This window comes from Propithecus coquereli, unplaced genomic scaffold (genome assembly GCF_000956105.1).
Source record: "Propithecus coquereli isolate 6110/MARCELLA unplaced genomic scaffold, Pcoq_1.0 Scaffold171, whole genome shotgun sequence".
NCBI classification, from domain to species: Eukaryota; Metazoa; Chordata; class Mammalia; order Primates; family Indriidae; genus Propithecus; species Propithecus coquereli.
In genome coordinates, this window is record NW_012141747.1 from 2,636,254 (window position 1) to 2,653,575 (window position 17,322).

The 17,322-nt window shown below is 44.9% G+C and overlaps 1 protein-coding gene across 3 annotated transcripts in view; it reads right to left on the reverse strand.

Annotated features, from left to right (window-relative positions):
* The window catches only part of NPAS2 (neuronal PAS domain protein 2), an 85,889-nt gene that overhangs the window by 48,329 nt on the left and 20,238 nt on the right, over nt 1-17,322 (reverse strand). The window contains exons 2-4 of one of the 3 annotated variants that reach the window (XM_012641936.1): nt 16,708-16,856; nt 9,360-9,451; nt 4,907-4,996 (exon numbers count right to left, since the gene is read on the reverse strand). In XM_012641936.1, coding sequence (XP_012497390.1) covers nt 4,907-4,996; nt 9,360-9,451; nt 16,708-16,856 — 331 coding nt within the window. Of the gene's footprint in view, nt 1-4,906; nt 4,997-9,359; nt 9,452-16,707; nt 16,857-17,322 lie in introns of those variants that run through there. The other 2 variants (XM_012641937.1, XM_012641938.1) reach the window with 2 other exon arrangements.

Sequence of the window (17,322 nt, forward strand, 5' to 3'; positions counted from 1 at the left end):
ACTTCACAAAAGACGAGATCCAAACGGCTGACAAACATATGAACAGACACTCGATATCATGAGTCACTGAGAGAAAAGCAAATTAAAACTCCATGAGACACCTTCATACACCACACTCACAGAAACCAGGAGTCTGACAATACCAAGTTCTGATGACACAGCCCCTGCAACTCTCCACTCTGCTGGTGGAGGGTAAATGGGAGGGTACCAGCACCGTGGGGGCAGTCTGGTAGCATCTAGTCACGGCGAAGGCGTGCCCTCCCCATGACCCAGCAATTCTACACTGCTCACTTCTCCCTTCACCAGGAACGCTGTGGGGTAGTCACAGAAGCACTTTCCAAGAGTTCCAAACTGGGATGGATGCAGGAATATAGCACATTCCCACAACGGAAGACTACCTGGCAGTGAAAATGAGCCCACGGCAGCAACACCTGACACCTGACGGTGTGAGGTGGATGATCTCACAAACAACGCTGAACAAAAGGAGAAGTCACAAAGTCCATTTTCTATGATTCCATTTCCATAAAGTTAAACAAAAGGCAACACGAAATTGTAGTTTAGTGGTGAATTCAAAGTTGGTAAAACTCCAAAGAAAAACAAGCAAACTATGATCTTAAAAGTCAGAAAAACGGTTGTCTCTAGGTAGACGGTGGGGGCATGAAGAAAAAGGAGTGGCCGGGAGCTCCTGTGGTCCCGGCCACGGGCTATTTCTTGTCCTCAGTGATGGCGACATGTGTGCTTGTGCTCCATCGTTAATTTAAATACTGAACATATGTTTTATATATACATCTGTATATAAAAACTCCAAGCTGCAGCCACCCCTGCCGGGGCCCTCCCCTGACCCAGAGCCCTCTCTGACAAAATGGCCTGGATCAAGTGGGATCTTCCAGCAGGAGAGGGCAGGGTGGATGTTTCCTGAAAAGTATGTATCAGGGGCTTGGCCTTGCTGCAACGCTTTATGGTGACATAAGACAGGGGCTCAGTCTTGTCTTTTCTGTGACCTCTTCTCTCTGCTGTGCCCCCTGCCTCAGGAACGTGACCCTATATTCCACCCTGATTTTATACTTTGTTCTCACTGGAGCCTTTACCTGGAGAACCAGCATAAAATGGATTTTTTTTTGCCTGTAGACTTCTCCAATTTTATGAATAGTTGTGCCTTAGATCATTTTCTTTTGGGGAAGTTGGGTTATCCATGCCCATATTTCTCCTTCTGAGGCACTCCCCACCCCTGCCAAGCTGTTTGCAGTTGCTCTCAATATAGCAGCCCCGTTTATGAATTCAGTCCCTCGTTCGGTGAACACTCAGGCACGTGGTGCCATGCTCAGGGCTGGGATATGACGTCTGCCTTAAGAACTTATCAGGGTCCAGCTCACTGGGCAAATATCACATTTATCAACAAATCAGAAAATTAATCCAGGAAGGTAACCTTAAAAAAACCAAACAAAAGTCCAAACAGGAAACACAGATTATGCCTACTTTGGTCTCTCATTCGGTTCTGCTCAGCCATATACTACTTCTGAATTCTGTCCACGGTGAGATTCACTCCCCTTGGGTCTCTCCTGAAGGGGTTTTATTCCAGAAGCTCCCGCTGGCCCTTGGCTTTCCCACCTTGCTCATGTTTCTTCTTTGACTGCCTGTGTTCATTCTAGATGCTGAGGAAGGTCAAATGTGCTGGTGTCACCACTAACTGAAAAGTCTTGACTTTATCTTAAAATCACTTTCTGTTTTGAGCTATTTTCTTCTCTCTTTTCTCTGCCAAACTGGTAAAGAAAGTTCTAGGATGTTTCATCAGGAAATTGCTGTACAAAAATCTATCACGCGAGCTTCTGTCACGTCTGAGATGCTGGTAGTGTGAAGGAAACAGAGAGAGACTCTAAGCCCAACAGTCTGAGGAGTGGGAAGGAATTCTGGCTGCTCTCGTCCTCCCATCACCCACAGGCCTCCAAGCCCTAGCCACACAAGGGACCGAGGGACCGGACCTCAGGCATGCCAGCCTGTGCTTGGTGCGATCCTAGCAGGGGTGCCCCTGCTGGGGCCCACAGCCTCTTGTCCCCTGTGTCCTGGCTGGCCGTGCCTCCCCTCAATGGCCACCTCTTCCACGAAGACTGAGCACTGCCTCTCAGTTCCTCATTCTCTCCCTTCCTGACCACCACACCCTGAGAACATTCAACTGCATTTTGTCCTGTTTAGAATCCTAAGTAGAGATAAAGCACCAAGCTCTGGAACCAAAGTGCCTGAGTGCCAATCCCAGCTCTGCACTGGCTGGCTGTGGAACCCCCTCTGTGCCTCGGTTTTGTCACCTGTGAACTGGTATACCTAGTTCAAGGTACTTCGTAGCCTTGATAAGGAAAGAAGAGCAAACGTGATACAGCCCTTGCATGTAAGAGACTCTTAATGGTGCCTGAGGACATAGTAAGTGCTCAGTAAGCGTCAGTGGCTCACAGTTTAATGGGGGAAATCTCTCAACAAAATTGCAAACCCTGATGGAAAAATAGCCTCACACGGGCCTTCTGAAATGCATCATCTGTGGACAAAACCTGGGCTCCTGTGAGGAACAAGTACGAATCCAAGTGAACTAGAGCAAAAGCAGAATTCTTAAATGATGACCCAAAGCCTTAGTACCAGAAAGGCAGCAGAGCAGTGTGGTGACCAGGCTGGGTTCCACAGCCAGTTAAGCCCTGTTCTGTGTCCCACTGGCTGAGCCCCTGGGCTTTCTTGCGGTAAAGTAGAAGTAACAGAAGAGTGAGCCTCCCAGACTGTCTGCTCTGCTCACCCCGCTGTCTGCTGGCTACACCACTAAGTTTCCATCCTCAGTCACCTTTGCCCACCCACTTACAAAGGACCATCCTGCTAAAAACTGGGTAATGAAAGCTTAAAAGTAAATTTCAGTTAAATTGGGGGATTGCCCATCCCGAGCGTGGGTCTATATATAGATACTTAATAAGCATTCGAATGGGTCTAGTGTTGATAAATTAGAATCGGGGTCATCTGTGGCCCTTTCAGAGTTAGAAAATAATTTATAAACGTGGTCTGAAACTGCTCCATAATTTCAAGTCAGAAGAATCCCCCTCTTACTTTCTAAGTCCCGTCTGCCATGTACAGCAACTGGGTCATCAGACAATTACAAGAGCACAAAGCACAGCGCAAATCCTGTTTACCCAAACAGCTCTGGCTCCCAGGTCATCAAGCAGGCCACGTGTGGTCTCTTCAGGTCAGTGCCGATTGCTGCCAAGCCCTTTGTATTCAATACAAAACACAAGCTCCCTGCAGAGAAGTACCCCCTCTCCTCTCTGTCCTCAGCCACCCTCAGATCAACCCAGAGGCACTGGGCTGACGAGGGGTCACTTCCGTATTCATCGCGTCAGCCTCCTCACCATCCTCCCGGCCTGAGACTAAGATCAAGGCACAGCTGCACCCTCAGCCTCTTCCGGGCGAGGTGAGAATGAGCCTCTGCCCACGGCTATCAGGAGGAGAGGGACCCCCAAGCCTGGCGCACCCCAGTTTCAGGAAAGGGGCTGGAACACAAAGGTGAGATAGTTAGGGTTAGATTATGGCATAATGGGAAGGTACCTGCCTAGCAAAGTCACAAATGCTTTTCCGGGCTACGACACAGTGAACACAAAGGAAAATGTGGGCGGCTGCTGCGAGCGTTATTTGCAGAAATGATGGGATGAGGGCGGCTTCCAGGAAAAGTGTGACTCAGGACGATGTGCAGCCCTGGGCCATCAGCAGAGCTGCGCGCATCACCTCAAGGCGGATGGAAGCTGCCCTCGGAGCGAGGCCACGCTGCTCCCTGGGCAGGTGCAGCTAAGGAGAGGGAACCAAGGTCCTCCAGTGACCTCCTTGTCCAAGATGTCCAAGATGTCCCACATATGAACCCAGGGCAAGCTGTCACCCTCCTTGTCACATAAACTGGGTGCTCATCCACCGATGGGCAGGGGTGCTGAGTAGTGGCAGAGGTTTTGGCTGGACTTGTTGAGAGGTTGGGAAGAGAGGACGCTTTGTTATTATCTGTCACATGTGCTGCTTTGGTGCAGCTGTCATCCAAGGTCACGTTCTGTAGGAATGCACAAGGTGGGGCAGGAAAGGGAAGGCTGGTCCATGAGGGAGCCTCAAAGGTGGGTCCTCCACCGGCCAGGTGCATGTCTGTGAGTCACTTCGCCCTGAGCCGGGGGGTTATCAGAGAGCCAGCAAGGCTTATGCAGAGAGAAGGCGGGAGAATGAAGGAAGGAGGAAGGAATGAAGAGGGAGGAGGAGGGAGGGAGTGGGGAGGGACATGTGTCAGGGTCTGCGAGCATGCTGCAGCCACCCTACCTCCAAGCCTCTGCTGCACACCCCTGGACAGCAGAGCTGACCCTGTCCTCCCAGCCTGCCCAGGCCCGCCTCACTCCCCGAGGTCTTCCAAGACATCAGCCCGACAACGTCTTCCCAGAGCATTTCAACCCCGCTTACCATCACTGCCACAACCTACTTGCAATCTCAGGCATGTCCCCAGTGGGTCCCAAAACACGTCCCAATGAGAGCCATCTGCTGCCCATTCCTTGATCAGCTCTCAGTTGACCCAGGACATCAGCCTCTGCGAAAGCTCTGAGCTCTGCCAACTGTGCTGTGACTCTTATCTGTCCCCATTTCTGACAGGGGATAAGAACCTGTACCCATGTCCTCTAGTCCAGGCCTGGCCTTGCTGAGATCACAGTGCCTCGCCCATTCCAGGATGACACATGCCTGCACCTGCCCTTCACCTGCTCCTGGGGCCCCGACCTCGGCCTGGTCCTATCCTCACCTCTCCACGGATCCCCTTCTCACACACAGCCCTGAATACCTGCACCTCTGATCTGAGATCTAAATGATTCTCAACAAAAAGACGATAACATGTACCAGCAAGGCCATAGGAGCAGACACTCACCGGTAAATGCCCAAGGAGAGGCGTGATACTGTCAGAAACATAGATGATGCTGCCGTCTGTTGTCACTGCGATAATGAAGCCATCTAATGCCTGTGGAAAACGCAACATTTGAAAGCTCCTTAGCAATGCTTTCATGGAGGAGCACGTTACCGAAATAAAGGATGGTATTTTATGATACTGGCTTTGTTTTGTAATCCTCGGAATGTTTCCATGGATAACCTCCCAGTGCTTTTCTGCCCTACACAAGAAGATGGTTTCTTATAGAGAATTTCTTTAGCCCAGGAAAAGTGTTTGAAAAAGCCCCACAGGCTCAGTGAAAACTGACCTATTGGTAACATAAAATAAAATTTAGCCATGGAAATTCCCTAAGGAGGTTTAATGATAAGCACACTATTGTGCTGAATTAGAAAGACCACTATAACCATTGAAAATCATCAGCAACATTTTATGGTTCCCATCGCCCCTACTCTTGATACCACTTTGAGTCCACGGTAAACAATTAACAAAAGATAGCAGACCTAACAGGGGCATTAAAAACAGAAAGTGTGTTTGTTGGCCAAGATAGACCTCTGCCTACATTCATTGCCACAGGAGAAATAGTGATTGAAGGAACTGTTTCTAAAGAACATTCACATTATTCCGCAGGGCTGAGTGGGTGTGGGGGGTTGTGTAACTCAACTGGATCCATAAGCATTTCAGAATGTCTGAAAAATTCATTCATTTGAAGGTATCTACTGAGTGCCTACTATATGCTAGGCACACTGTTCTGGGTGCTGGAGATATAACAAGTTTTAGATGGGTAATGTTTTCTTATGAAGTGAATACTTTGGCTGTTTTTAGATTCCTTACTGAGATTTATTTTTGTGTGGATGCTTGTGATGCTTTCATAAAATGCATCTGAAATTGATTTCTAAAATTCAGACTACGTAATTCAGCAGAGAATGGGGTCACGCTGGCAACTGGCTATCTGGGGTATACCGATGAGATGGAAAAGAGTAAAAATGAAGCCTGCCTCAGCAGAAAACAAGTCATTGAATAATAAGCTCTTTCACTGCAAACTTGTCACTGTCGTTTTACTGACTATTATCTTTAAAATACTATCTCCCCCAAAGCTGGGAGTTTTTCTGCTTTTGGGGGAAAAAAAGGTTAAATATGTGCTTGGAAGGTTCTGGAAACCTTTTATATGTACTTGACCAGCTCCTGCCAGGGTGTTACTGGGAATCTGCTACACCAAAAGGGCATTTACCGTTCAAGTTGGGAGGGTGTGGCTACGTACATGGCAGCAGGAACCGGAAAGAGGCCACTAACTGTGCATGAAGGGCATCTTTATAATATGCCAAAGCGCAAAAGAGTTCTTTCCACCAGGAAAATTAACACTAGGCTCGTTTATTATTTTACACTTATGTATGGCAGGATTTCAGGCTGAAAAATCTATTACAGCACATTTCTTAAATAGAACCTCATCCTTTTGGATTACGTAAGTGGTTCTCAATTGGGGACAATTTTGGCAATGTCTGGAAACATTTTTGTTGTCACTACTGGAGTGGGTGGGTGGTGGTGGCATCTAGCGGGTGGAGGCCAGGGATGCTGTGAAACATCCTATAATGCACAGGACAGCCCCCACGACAAAGAGTCACCAGGTCCCAAATGTCAATAGTGCAAGGCTGAGAAATTCTGGGTTAGATTAATGAGTTATTGTGAACAAAGAGGTACATCCCAGTAACTTTTATTTCTTTCCCATCCAAATATTTTTCTAAATCGTTTTTTAAATCATCTTTGCAGCCCTCCTGGAGGTGAATTTTTTTTTAAGGGGTGAGGGCACTGTTGATGATGTCACCTGGACCTTTCTGGGAAAAAGCAGACTGGAAGGCTGGGAAAAACAAGAGTGGTACAAATAGTCTTCCTGCACAGTGAGCCATGCCCCTCTTGAATTTGTAAAGTAAAGCGAGTGGGTGTTCAAGAGCTGAGGGTATTTATAGATGGAAGATAACTTTCATCAGCTCATTGGCATTTCCATCAAATGTACAAGAACTGCAGTGAGTCACTGCTTTAAGGAAGCTCACTGTGGTTTTGGAAGTCCCTCCAGCAGCACTGGAGAGTAATTCCACGGCAAGTGACAGCAAAGTGGTGTGCCCCTATCCATAGAAAGGTAATTTTGACAGGGATGTTTCCAAAGGTGTCATATGGTCCAGAATTTTATACCCGACACACAGAAGAGGGAAAGGAAAGCTCCTCTTTTTATCTGCCAGTTCCTGAATCTGATAGAACATTTCTTGCGTTCTCTGGGACAACCTCTGGGCTAAAAGATTGCTGTAGCTTTTCTGAATAAAATTCAGAAATTCCACAACCTTCCTAATCCCCGGTCAACACGAGCTTTCCCTCCTTTTGAGTCCACTTGTTGAGATGCTCACAGCCACAGTCAGGCCTGCAATCAGGTCAATTTTGCTTTGTGAAACTTCACAGCTGTGTGAGTCCTCCTGGAGTCTGGTTTTGGCCTTCGTGAGAGAAGAGGGAAGATGGAAGGATCACACGCAGAGGGCACTGGCAGTTCCCTGGGGGGCGTGATGGGTTCTCTCCTGGGCTCTGTCATTATTTAAAAGAGGGAACATCCCGGCCACCAAGACATGGTTCCTGGATTCCTTGTGTTCTCTGAGATGGCTCTGGAAACAGGACAGGGATGTGCAGGTGGATAGGGCCCCACACCATGGAGAAGCTGCACCATGGGCAACGATGACATCATCCTGCGGCTCAGGCCATCAGAGAGGGGACCGTGGGGAGCTAGGCTGGGAGAGGAGCCTAACGTAGTCAGAGATAAACCAGAAGTACCAGCTGGTGGGTTTCCCAGACTACTCAGAGCTGCAACACACTCAAAAGGCTGCTGCTTGTGAGGCCTGATTTCAGATCCAATCCATTCATCTAGCAGGACTTCCTTTTCATCTGCTTCACGGAGTCTACACTGGAGCAGGGGAAAGGGCATAAAGACCATCCGTGCAAATCTAAAAGACTAGAAATTCCAGTCTCCTGAATCTTAGTCCTGCCTTCCAGCCCCCAAATGTACCCATTTTTAACTTTATAAAAGCCTTATTTCCTCCAGTACTTTTGATACTTTGAAATTCACTAGGGAAAAAAAAAAAGTGTTGTGCCACAGGCTCTTAAAAAAAGGCTGATGCTATAGGGTTATGTGTTTTAACGACTTTTCCATAAGAATTAAAGGATAAATTGATTTATGTAAAGTAGCATAATGATGCATTAATTCAACATTATATTTCACTAGCTGCTTTAAATTTAACATACTTAAAAATGCATTGCTTCTGCAGAAAGTTCTGTATTTTCTTTAAATATAGTTCACATGTAGATTTAAGTATCTTTCATCTTATGTAAATGTTCATTAATGCGTTTATATTTCATAATATTTGGACATCTTCATTCTGGCATTTTCTTACTCCAGTACTTTCTGTTTTCCGCATAGTTAATCTATGTAAATTGAAGTTTACATCACTCTTATATAGGCACATAGGATGAGACAGAGAAAGATTTAGCCCCAGAAGCCACTCTCTGAAACCCCTGCCAGGAACCACTGGTCCACGGCCAGCGTCTAACTTCTTTTTGCGGAACTCGGCTGTCCCAGTCCTCCTCTTCCTGGTCAAGGGCCCAGTTCCTCTGCCCCCAGTGCCATATCCAAACACCTCCAGCCTTAACCCCAGGTTAGAAGTCAGAGCACCTCTCCAGATGTTCTGTAGAGACTCATCCTCATCTGTACTGAGGAATTTCACCCATAGATAGATACACGATATTGAGGAAGTCCACTTGTTCAGATCAGCCAGGTTTTCAAAAATACAGCTCTGCAGACAAATGTAGGCACCTAACCCAGAGGGAGAGATGTGAGCATCCTACTCAGCACAGAAAGGACATGGGCTGGCCAGGGAGGTACAGGGTCACTAGTAGGGTTGACGGCCACATGCCATATTGATGTAATATGAGCTCAAGATAAAAACATAACTTTAAAAGAGGACTTTTATTTTCAAAATGTGTTTCTACTAAGAGAAAAAAATATAATATTGCATTCTAAAGAGGAGCCTCTCTGCGTCAAATACCAGTGCAGGCTGATGTAATTTCCCTTCCTCCTTTCCCCTCTCTCTAGCTACCTCCAACCTGCCCCCTTCCAGCTCCCGGGCTAGGTGTCCTCTGGCTGTGAGGCCCTGAGGGGGCCGCCTGTGGTCACCGTGGGGATATCTCACGGCCACATTCAATTCTGGGATTCTTGTGTACATCGCTCAACTCAGTAGCCACAATGTAAGTGAGAGCAGGCAGTGCTGCAGGAGGGCATCTGTTTCAGGACCAAGTCTTTCCAGGGTCAAGAACAGTTGTTTCCTTTGGGCACAGGGACTTATCTGGAACAAGCAGCTAAATTTTAATTGGCAACTCATTAAGCTAATTCGAAAGTATATTTCACCTCCAACATCAGCTGGGTGAATTCTTCATTACTGAGGAATGAAGGCTTCCAGTCTTGCTGAATGTCACAGATTTCCGTTTGTGCTGAGACTTCTAAAAAAAAAAAAGACACAAATAAGCTTTTATAGTCGATGGCACCTAGAAATTTGGATTAATAAATGAAGCACATGTAACTTCTATGTAATTTTGTGTTACTCTCTGTGCAGCAGAATTTAAGAAACTAACATAAGGAAATATGTCACCCTGATTTTCCAAGGACTGGGAACTTTGGGTTTCATGGACTTAAAATGCTTTTGATGTTCTCACACCCCTTTAATGAGGCTTTGGGGAAGAGAGTACCCCACCCTCTGCATGGGTGTAGTGCCTGCCACTTGCAGGTGGCACAATGCCCTCAAATTTCCACATCACAAACCCCGTTGTCAGCGGTTGGAATTAGGTAGCTACCACCTAGCCATGCAACAGGAACAAAGACTGGGATTGTGGGACACTTCATAAGCTGCTTCATCACAGTTGAGGTGAAGCAAAACACTTCAGAGACCTGGGATTTTCAAAATTCCACAAACATCTTAGGCTTGTGGTAAATAACCCACTGTGTTATGCAGCATGTTCCATAATTTCCAGAATTTCCATTACTGAAGTATAATGTGCTATACTCATACACATTACTTAGTTGCTTTTAAGGCAAGAACTTACTCTTTGCAAAACTTTTTTGGGTTAATCTATAGTTTACCCATCTCACGTAACCACCTTGTACCGAAAACATTATTCACATTTGTAAATTCAAATAGTTCTTGGCCTACACAGGACTTCTTAAATATTCTAGTTCTTCTGCACTTTGGAAAGAATGTTTTGTTCTACTATTAAATTATCTGATAAGGTTATCACAGATAACTCAAATGCGATATCAAATATTATTTGTTTTTCCTTCAGTTTATCCTCCATCTTAAATCAACATTTTGCTCTACTTTATGTAGTAAGAGATTTCTTCAGGGATTATTTTCTTCGTGCTAGGAAAAACGAAAGAACATTAAGACTTATACCTCAGAAAATAAAACTAACCTGTTTAACAACTTTCTGGAGAATGCAAATTTTTCAGGCAGATAATCTATGAACTTTAAACCAGGAGAAAGATTCAAGGCTCTCGCTTTTGCTCCTGTGTTTCTGGTAATCTCTCCTACATGGAGCACGGGGAATGAATTCTGCCATTTGAATGAATGCAGTGGTTACTCATGCACAAAGGATGTGAAGAGCTAAGTTACACACGTGTGAATCTGTAAACCTTTACTAATTCTATGACCCAACGTTCCCGGCAATGTTCCGCTCTACCGGGAAGGTTTCTTCCTTCAAGACGTCAGAAAGAACAAGTTGCCCCTGCTGTTACACAATTGGATTCTTGTCTTTGTGATTTTAAAGGAGCACAAAAGAGCTGCTAGGAGCTTTTGGTAACACAGGAAGAAAGCCAGGAGAGGAAACCGTGCCAGCAGTCAGGCAGGCAACACCACTGGAGAGGGTGCTCAAGGGAGGTTCAGCGTGTGGGGTCACCGCACAGTGCGGCGCCATGATGCATGTGGTGAAATACATCATGGGAAGCAGAGGCAGGGCACCGTGCACAGATCTTGGCCAGAGAGCGTTCTGCCATGCTGGCCAAGGTGAGGGAGAGAGGGTGAACCTCCCAGTTCTTCAAACGAATGGTGCCACAGTTTGACCCCCTAAGAAAACAGATGGACCCAGGATGTGCTAATATACTAATCCCATTAATGTCCTCTTCTTCTCCCCACAAAGTACACTCATCTGTAAGACTCTTTTGACCATTAGGATCGAACTGTGGATTAATTCTCCAGGAGAGGAGTCTTTATGGCAGACCAAATTTCATTTAGATAGAGGTCCATTCAACTTAATGGTGAAGGAAAATGAAGGACCTGTTCCTTTTACATAAGTCATTTTTAGATCATTTTTCCATATGGCTGGATATTTTCTCAAAGCCGGCATACTAATGCTGAAAGCAGCCATGTGACCCGCTTTGTACTTCAACAATTCGAGGACAGTCCTTGGAAGTTAAGGTTCAATTCAGAGAATATTAAAAAATATATGTTAGATAAGATGTCTCAAAGTGAGGAAAAAACATTACACTGGGAAGTACAATTTAGTGCTATAATCATGTCTCCACTGGCATTTGATGAGATCAATGTTGTAAGATACAAGTGACAGGGTAGGATTAGCAAAGAGGGATGGTCAAAGTGGTTTCTAAATTTCGAGGAAAACAAAACCACCTGGGAGCCATTTTTGTAGGAAACTATTGCAATTACCAGCCAAACCCAAAAATGCTACTCTGGTATAATTTGCAGTTGTGCCCTAGAGCGCTCAACTCTGGTGTGTCTGAACAAGGAGCAGTGCATCTTTGGGCTGCATGTGTCAAAGAAAAGTCTGGAAAATGGGGTATAAACTGCTACAGGGCTGGGTAAATATTACCCTGCCCAATAGGGACATCTCTCCTTGTTCTGCAGGCCTCCCACCCCACTCCCCATCCACGCAGGCAGACACATTAAAGAGGCATAAATGAGAAACGGGATTTGGTGCTGGGAGAAAATTTCATTAAATCAGCTTGAGACTCACCCAGGAAGAGGATAACATGTAGGACAGCCTGGCTGTGTAGAACAAACATTTAGCTGGATGTGGACAAGGGTGTTCAAAATGTCCTGCTATCTATATAATTTAGAGGTTCCTCTCTTATAATAGATACTGTTAACACACAATTTTGCTACAAAGACACGCAGTCAGATTCTCATTTTGATTTGGACTACTTCAGAGAGAACAAGTGTGCAACCCAGGATTAAGATTTATTTCCCAGGCTGAGAAAATAACAATGCTTGGAAGATTATTGAGGAAAGAGCTAAATAACTATAATGACGACTTGGACCTGATCATCTTTCCTTACTTATCATGTGGTCTCCTTTTAGCATGAAGGCAGAAGCATGTCTAAATCCATAGTTCCCAACCCTGGCTGCACATTGGAGTCACCAGGGAGCTTTAAAAATACTGACCTGGGCCTTACCTATCAGTCACCTGGTAAAGGCTCTCCACCCCCACCATAAAAAGCCCTGCTCTGTAGCGTCTGCCCATTTCTATGGTGCACGTATTCTTAACATGGCTGATTTCAAGCTACCAACTTGACATCAACTGGCTTACAAAAGTCCTGAAAATTTGATAGTCCTCTCTTGCAAGCTGGTACGAACTGGTTCCAGCACACTGCTGGGGTCCCAACCCCAGAGATTCTGAGGTATTGGTCTATGAAGTGTTAACCAGTCATATGTATTTTTAAAAAGCTCCTCAGGTGATTCTAGTGGGCAGCCAAGGTCGAGAACCAGTAGTCTAAAGGGACACTCATGGACGGCTATGGTGCAACCCTGATATACAGATCTATGAGCCCCATGAAGCACCTCTTGAGGAGAAGCAGTACAGTGTAGTGTCAAAAACTTGGGTTCTGGAGACAGGTAGCTGGGTTTAGATGCCACATCTTCCTGGCTGTCTGATTCGGGTGAGTGACGTAACCTTGTGTGCCTTGGTTGCCTCATCTGTGCAATGGTACTAACTCAAAGTGCTGCTGTGAAGCTTAGAGAGCCTTTAGAACAGTGCACGGCTCACGGTGAGCCCTGAATAGATGGTGACCGTCATTATTCTCTACTTTGTTGCAGATGCCTGCAGAGTCCAGGTCCATTACGATTGTAAGTAAAGGAAAGCGGTTGTTTGTTTTTTGCTTTAATTCAAATTTTGGTCCAAGCAACCACTCTATTTCTCCATAAAGTCTGCCATGGAAGTGCTGCTTTCTTTGGAATACGGAATCACAGACATGAGTGAGATCCCGGTGTGATCCCGGTTGTGTTTGAGCGGGTTGTGCGGAGTAGGCCTTCATCTTACGAAAAAGGCAAGATGAGACAGGCACTCCCGGTGTTTGGAGGCTGCCTTTCTGCTGACTGATCCTTTCCAGGGCCCAGATTTGACAATTCTGTAATTCCACAGCGGACAGAGCCCAGCATAAATGTCACACTGATGAACTTGATCCCGGCTGGCCTACTTAACAGCTGTCCTGCTTTTCAGTGGCACTGACCTAGTTTGAGTAATTTGCACAAAATATCTTGGCAATCAAACCAACCTGCTATTTCACTTGGCTAAATCATTATTTAGGAAATAAAACCATTCTGATTAAATTATTAGGGTGATCAAATACTGCTGTAACACTTTATTCCAATCCTGCTTGATTGGTCTTCCCTGACTTTTAACAGAAGCAATTAACATGTTCTTTACTCTTCCCCTGGGCAGCTTTGGGAAGAAAATGGGAAGTTATATCATCACTGTCACATTTTTAATAGGTATATACGATTATCAAAGAAATAATAAAATAATAAGAAGTATAACAAAACTTTCTGATGTTCCAGCCGCATCCTTTTCCATGAAATCATCTTGTCTAGGAAGATGTTCAGAGGAAGAGAAGCACCCCCATAAGTACAGAACTGTAATTATTTCCTCACTAGTTCTGACATTTCTGACTTTATTATGTTTGGTGTCATGGTTAAAGAAAAGATTCTGCTCTTCCTGCTTGTTAATAGATCCTTAGCCCTCTTAACTGTTCTCTGCATTTTTGTACCATCCTGGGTGATTAGCAGGATAGGTGTGATTAGCACCAAGAGGTAAAAGGGCTTTTAGGAGAGTAAAAGGGAGAGAGTGGCTTGAGAAAGACACGTGTGCAAGGATGGATTTGAGTGGTAAATTCATGTGGTGGAACACTATACACCAGTGAAGAGGAACTAGCCATAGCACCAGGAGAATGTGGATGGATCTCACAGACACTATGTGCATAATAGTAATTCCATCTCAGGTTCTCACAGGTGAAACCAGCCTATGGTGCTGAAGTCAGAATAGAGGTTACCTCAGGGGACAGCACAGGTAGATAGGAAGGGTCATCTACTGGGAAAGCTTCTATTTCTTGACCTGGGTATTGGCTCCCCAACTGTGTTCACTTTGTAATAATTACTTCAATCATACAGTTACGATGTGTGTATTATCTGTACGTGTTGTACTTTTATAAAAAATTAAAAGGTTAAAAAAGAAAAAGAATGGGCCAGGCACAGTGGCTCATACCTGTAATCCTAGCACTTTGGGAGGCTGAGGCGGGATGATCACTTGAGCTCAGGAGTTTGAGACCAGTCTGAGCAAGAACGAGACCCTGTCTCTACTAAACATAGAAAAATTATCCCGATGTGGTGGCACAAGCCTGTAGTCCCCGCTACTCAGGAGGCTGAGGCAGGAGGATCACTTGAGCCCAGGAATTTGAGGTTGCAGTGAGCTGTGATGACACCACTGCACACTCTACCCGGGGCGACAGAGTGAGACCCTGTCTCAAAAAAAAAAAAATGGAGTGCTGGGATAGCTGGATATTCACATGCAAAAGAATGAATTTTGACTTCCTACTTCAGACTATCCACAAAACTAACTCAAAATGGATCAAATCTCTAAATACCTAACCTACAGTTTAAAACTACAGAACTCTTAGAAAAAAACATATATGAATCTTAATTACTTTAGATCAGGCAACGGTTTCTTAGAAACGATACCTAAAGCACAAGCAATCAAAGGAAAAAAATAAGCTGGACATAATCTGTTAAAATTAAAAACCTTTATGTGTCAAAGGACATCATTAAGAAAGTAAAAAGATAATCCACGGAATGAGGGAAAATATTTGCAAATTATACATCTGATAAGCGTTTAAGTATGCAGAACATATAAAGAACACTTACAACTCAAGAATAAAAAGATAAATAAACTCAATTTAAAAATGGGCAATGGATTTGAACGGGCATTTCTCCAAAGAAGATATACAAATGGCCAATAAACACATGAAAAGATCATGAAACATGCAACACCATTAGTCACCAGGGAAATGCAAATCAAAGCCATATGAGATATCCTTACACCCACTAGGGAGACGACAACAATCATCATCATCATAATAATAATGACAATAACAAGTGTGTTGGCGAGGGTGTGGAGAAACTGGAACCCTCATATACTGCTGCTGGGAATGTAAAATGGTGTAGCCACTTTGGAAAACAATTTGGAATTTGGTCAAAAAGTTAAACATTAGTTACCATTTGACCCAGCAATTCCACTCTTGGGAATATACCCAAGAGAAGAGAAAACACGTATTAACTTAAAAATGTGTACATGACTGTTCAAAGTAGCATAATTTGTAACAGCCCCAAATTAGAAACAACCCAAATATTCATCAACTTATAAATGGATAATCAAAATATGGTATATATCCACACAATGGAATATCATTTGTCCATAAAATAGAATGCAGTACTACTAACACATGCTAAAACATAGATGCCTAAGTGAAGAAGCCAGACATATAAGACCATATATTGTATGATTCTATTTGTATAAAATGCCCAGAATAGGCAAATCCACAGACAGAAAACAGACTAGCCATTGTCAGGACCTGGGGTCGGGGAGAACAAGGGAAGTGACTGCTCATGAGTACAGATCTCTGGGTTTGTTTGTTGGTTTTATTTGTTTTTTGAGACAGGGTCTTGCTCTGTCCCCCAGGCTAGAGTGTAGTGGCATGTTCAGCTCACTGTAACCTCAAATTCCTGGGCTCAAGTGATCCTCTCATGTCAGCCTTCCAAGTAGCTAGGATGACAGGTGTGAGCCACCGTGCCCCACTGGGTAAAGGGTTTCTTTTTGGGGTGATGAAATTAGATAGCGGTGATGGATGGCTGCATAATCTTGTAAAAATATACTAAAAACCACTGCACTCTATAGTTTAAAATGGTGAATTTTATGGTATAGAAATTATATCTTAATAAAAATACAACAGATTTGACATTAAGTAAATGAATTATTTTCAATTTATTTTTTCACAGTGTAGTTCAGAAGACCAAAGAGTTTGGAGGCAGTGGCAGAGAGGGACGAAAAAGCTCCTATAGTCTGACCCAGCAGGAAATGAGTACTTGAGCACCACATCTGCTCAGGGGTGAACACAAGAGGTTTGCTCCAGGGAGTTTTGATGAAGACGCTCCCACTGTGAATGCCACCCCTCTCGGGCTGGGTGTTACCTGCGAGGTACTCTGGAGTCTCCTGTCTGGTTAATAAAGCAATCTGGGAGGTGAGTGTCTCCTCCCCACCAGCTGGAGATGGGCTATTACAGAGGGTGCCTTTGGAAGGGGAAGCCTACGACTGTGGGGTTGGGCCTGCCGGGGACAGAGAACCAACCAGGAAGACCAACTGATGAAGTCAGGGCCGCATGGGAAGGGCAGGGTGGAGTTAAAATGGAGGAACGTGACCTTTACCATTGTGTTTCTGCAGAAATCCGATGACCTTTTCCAACACGGTGGTTTTGTCCATTTTCCGCGTGTTTCCAGGGAGCATGGAGCTGAGCTCTTTGATGAGAACATTGAACTGGTCCCGACGCTTCTTCTCAGACTTGTTTCGAGAAGCTCTGTAAACACAAAACACACAGGTTACTGCGACATTCCACTTCATAAAGGCTTTGTTTTGAAATGGAGGTACTTTGTAATAGAGCACATTCTAGCGTGATCATCTTACCAAAAACTGTTTCAGGAAGGTAATGTTAGACACATTTCAGAGCTGAGTAACGGAGATAGAAAATGTTTTGCTAGACTCTTGGCCACAGAGAGAGACAGCATTAATAATCACTAAGTTCTGACTCAGATGCAACATTTTACCCAGATTGGCTGTGGCCAGATGCTGCTCACTTTGACTTCAGAGACCAAGTGACACACTTCTTCTCGCAAGTGCTGCGCTCTGAAAGCCCTTCCTCAGGCTCAAACCACATCCCCCTCACCCCCACAGCACCCAGCCTGGTGCCAAGGCACAAGGGGTGGCCAGATGTCCTGCATGTGCCACCAGGGCACACCTGGCCCCTGCCCCAAGGAGCTCCCCAT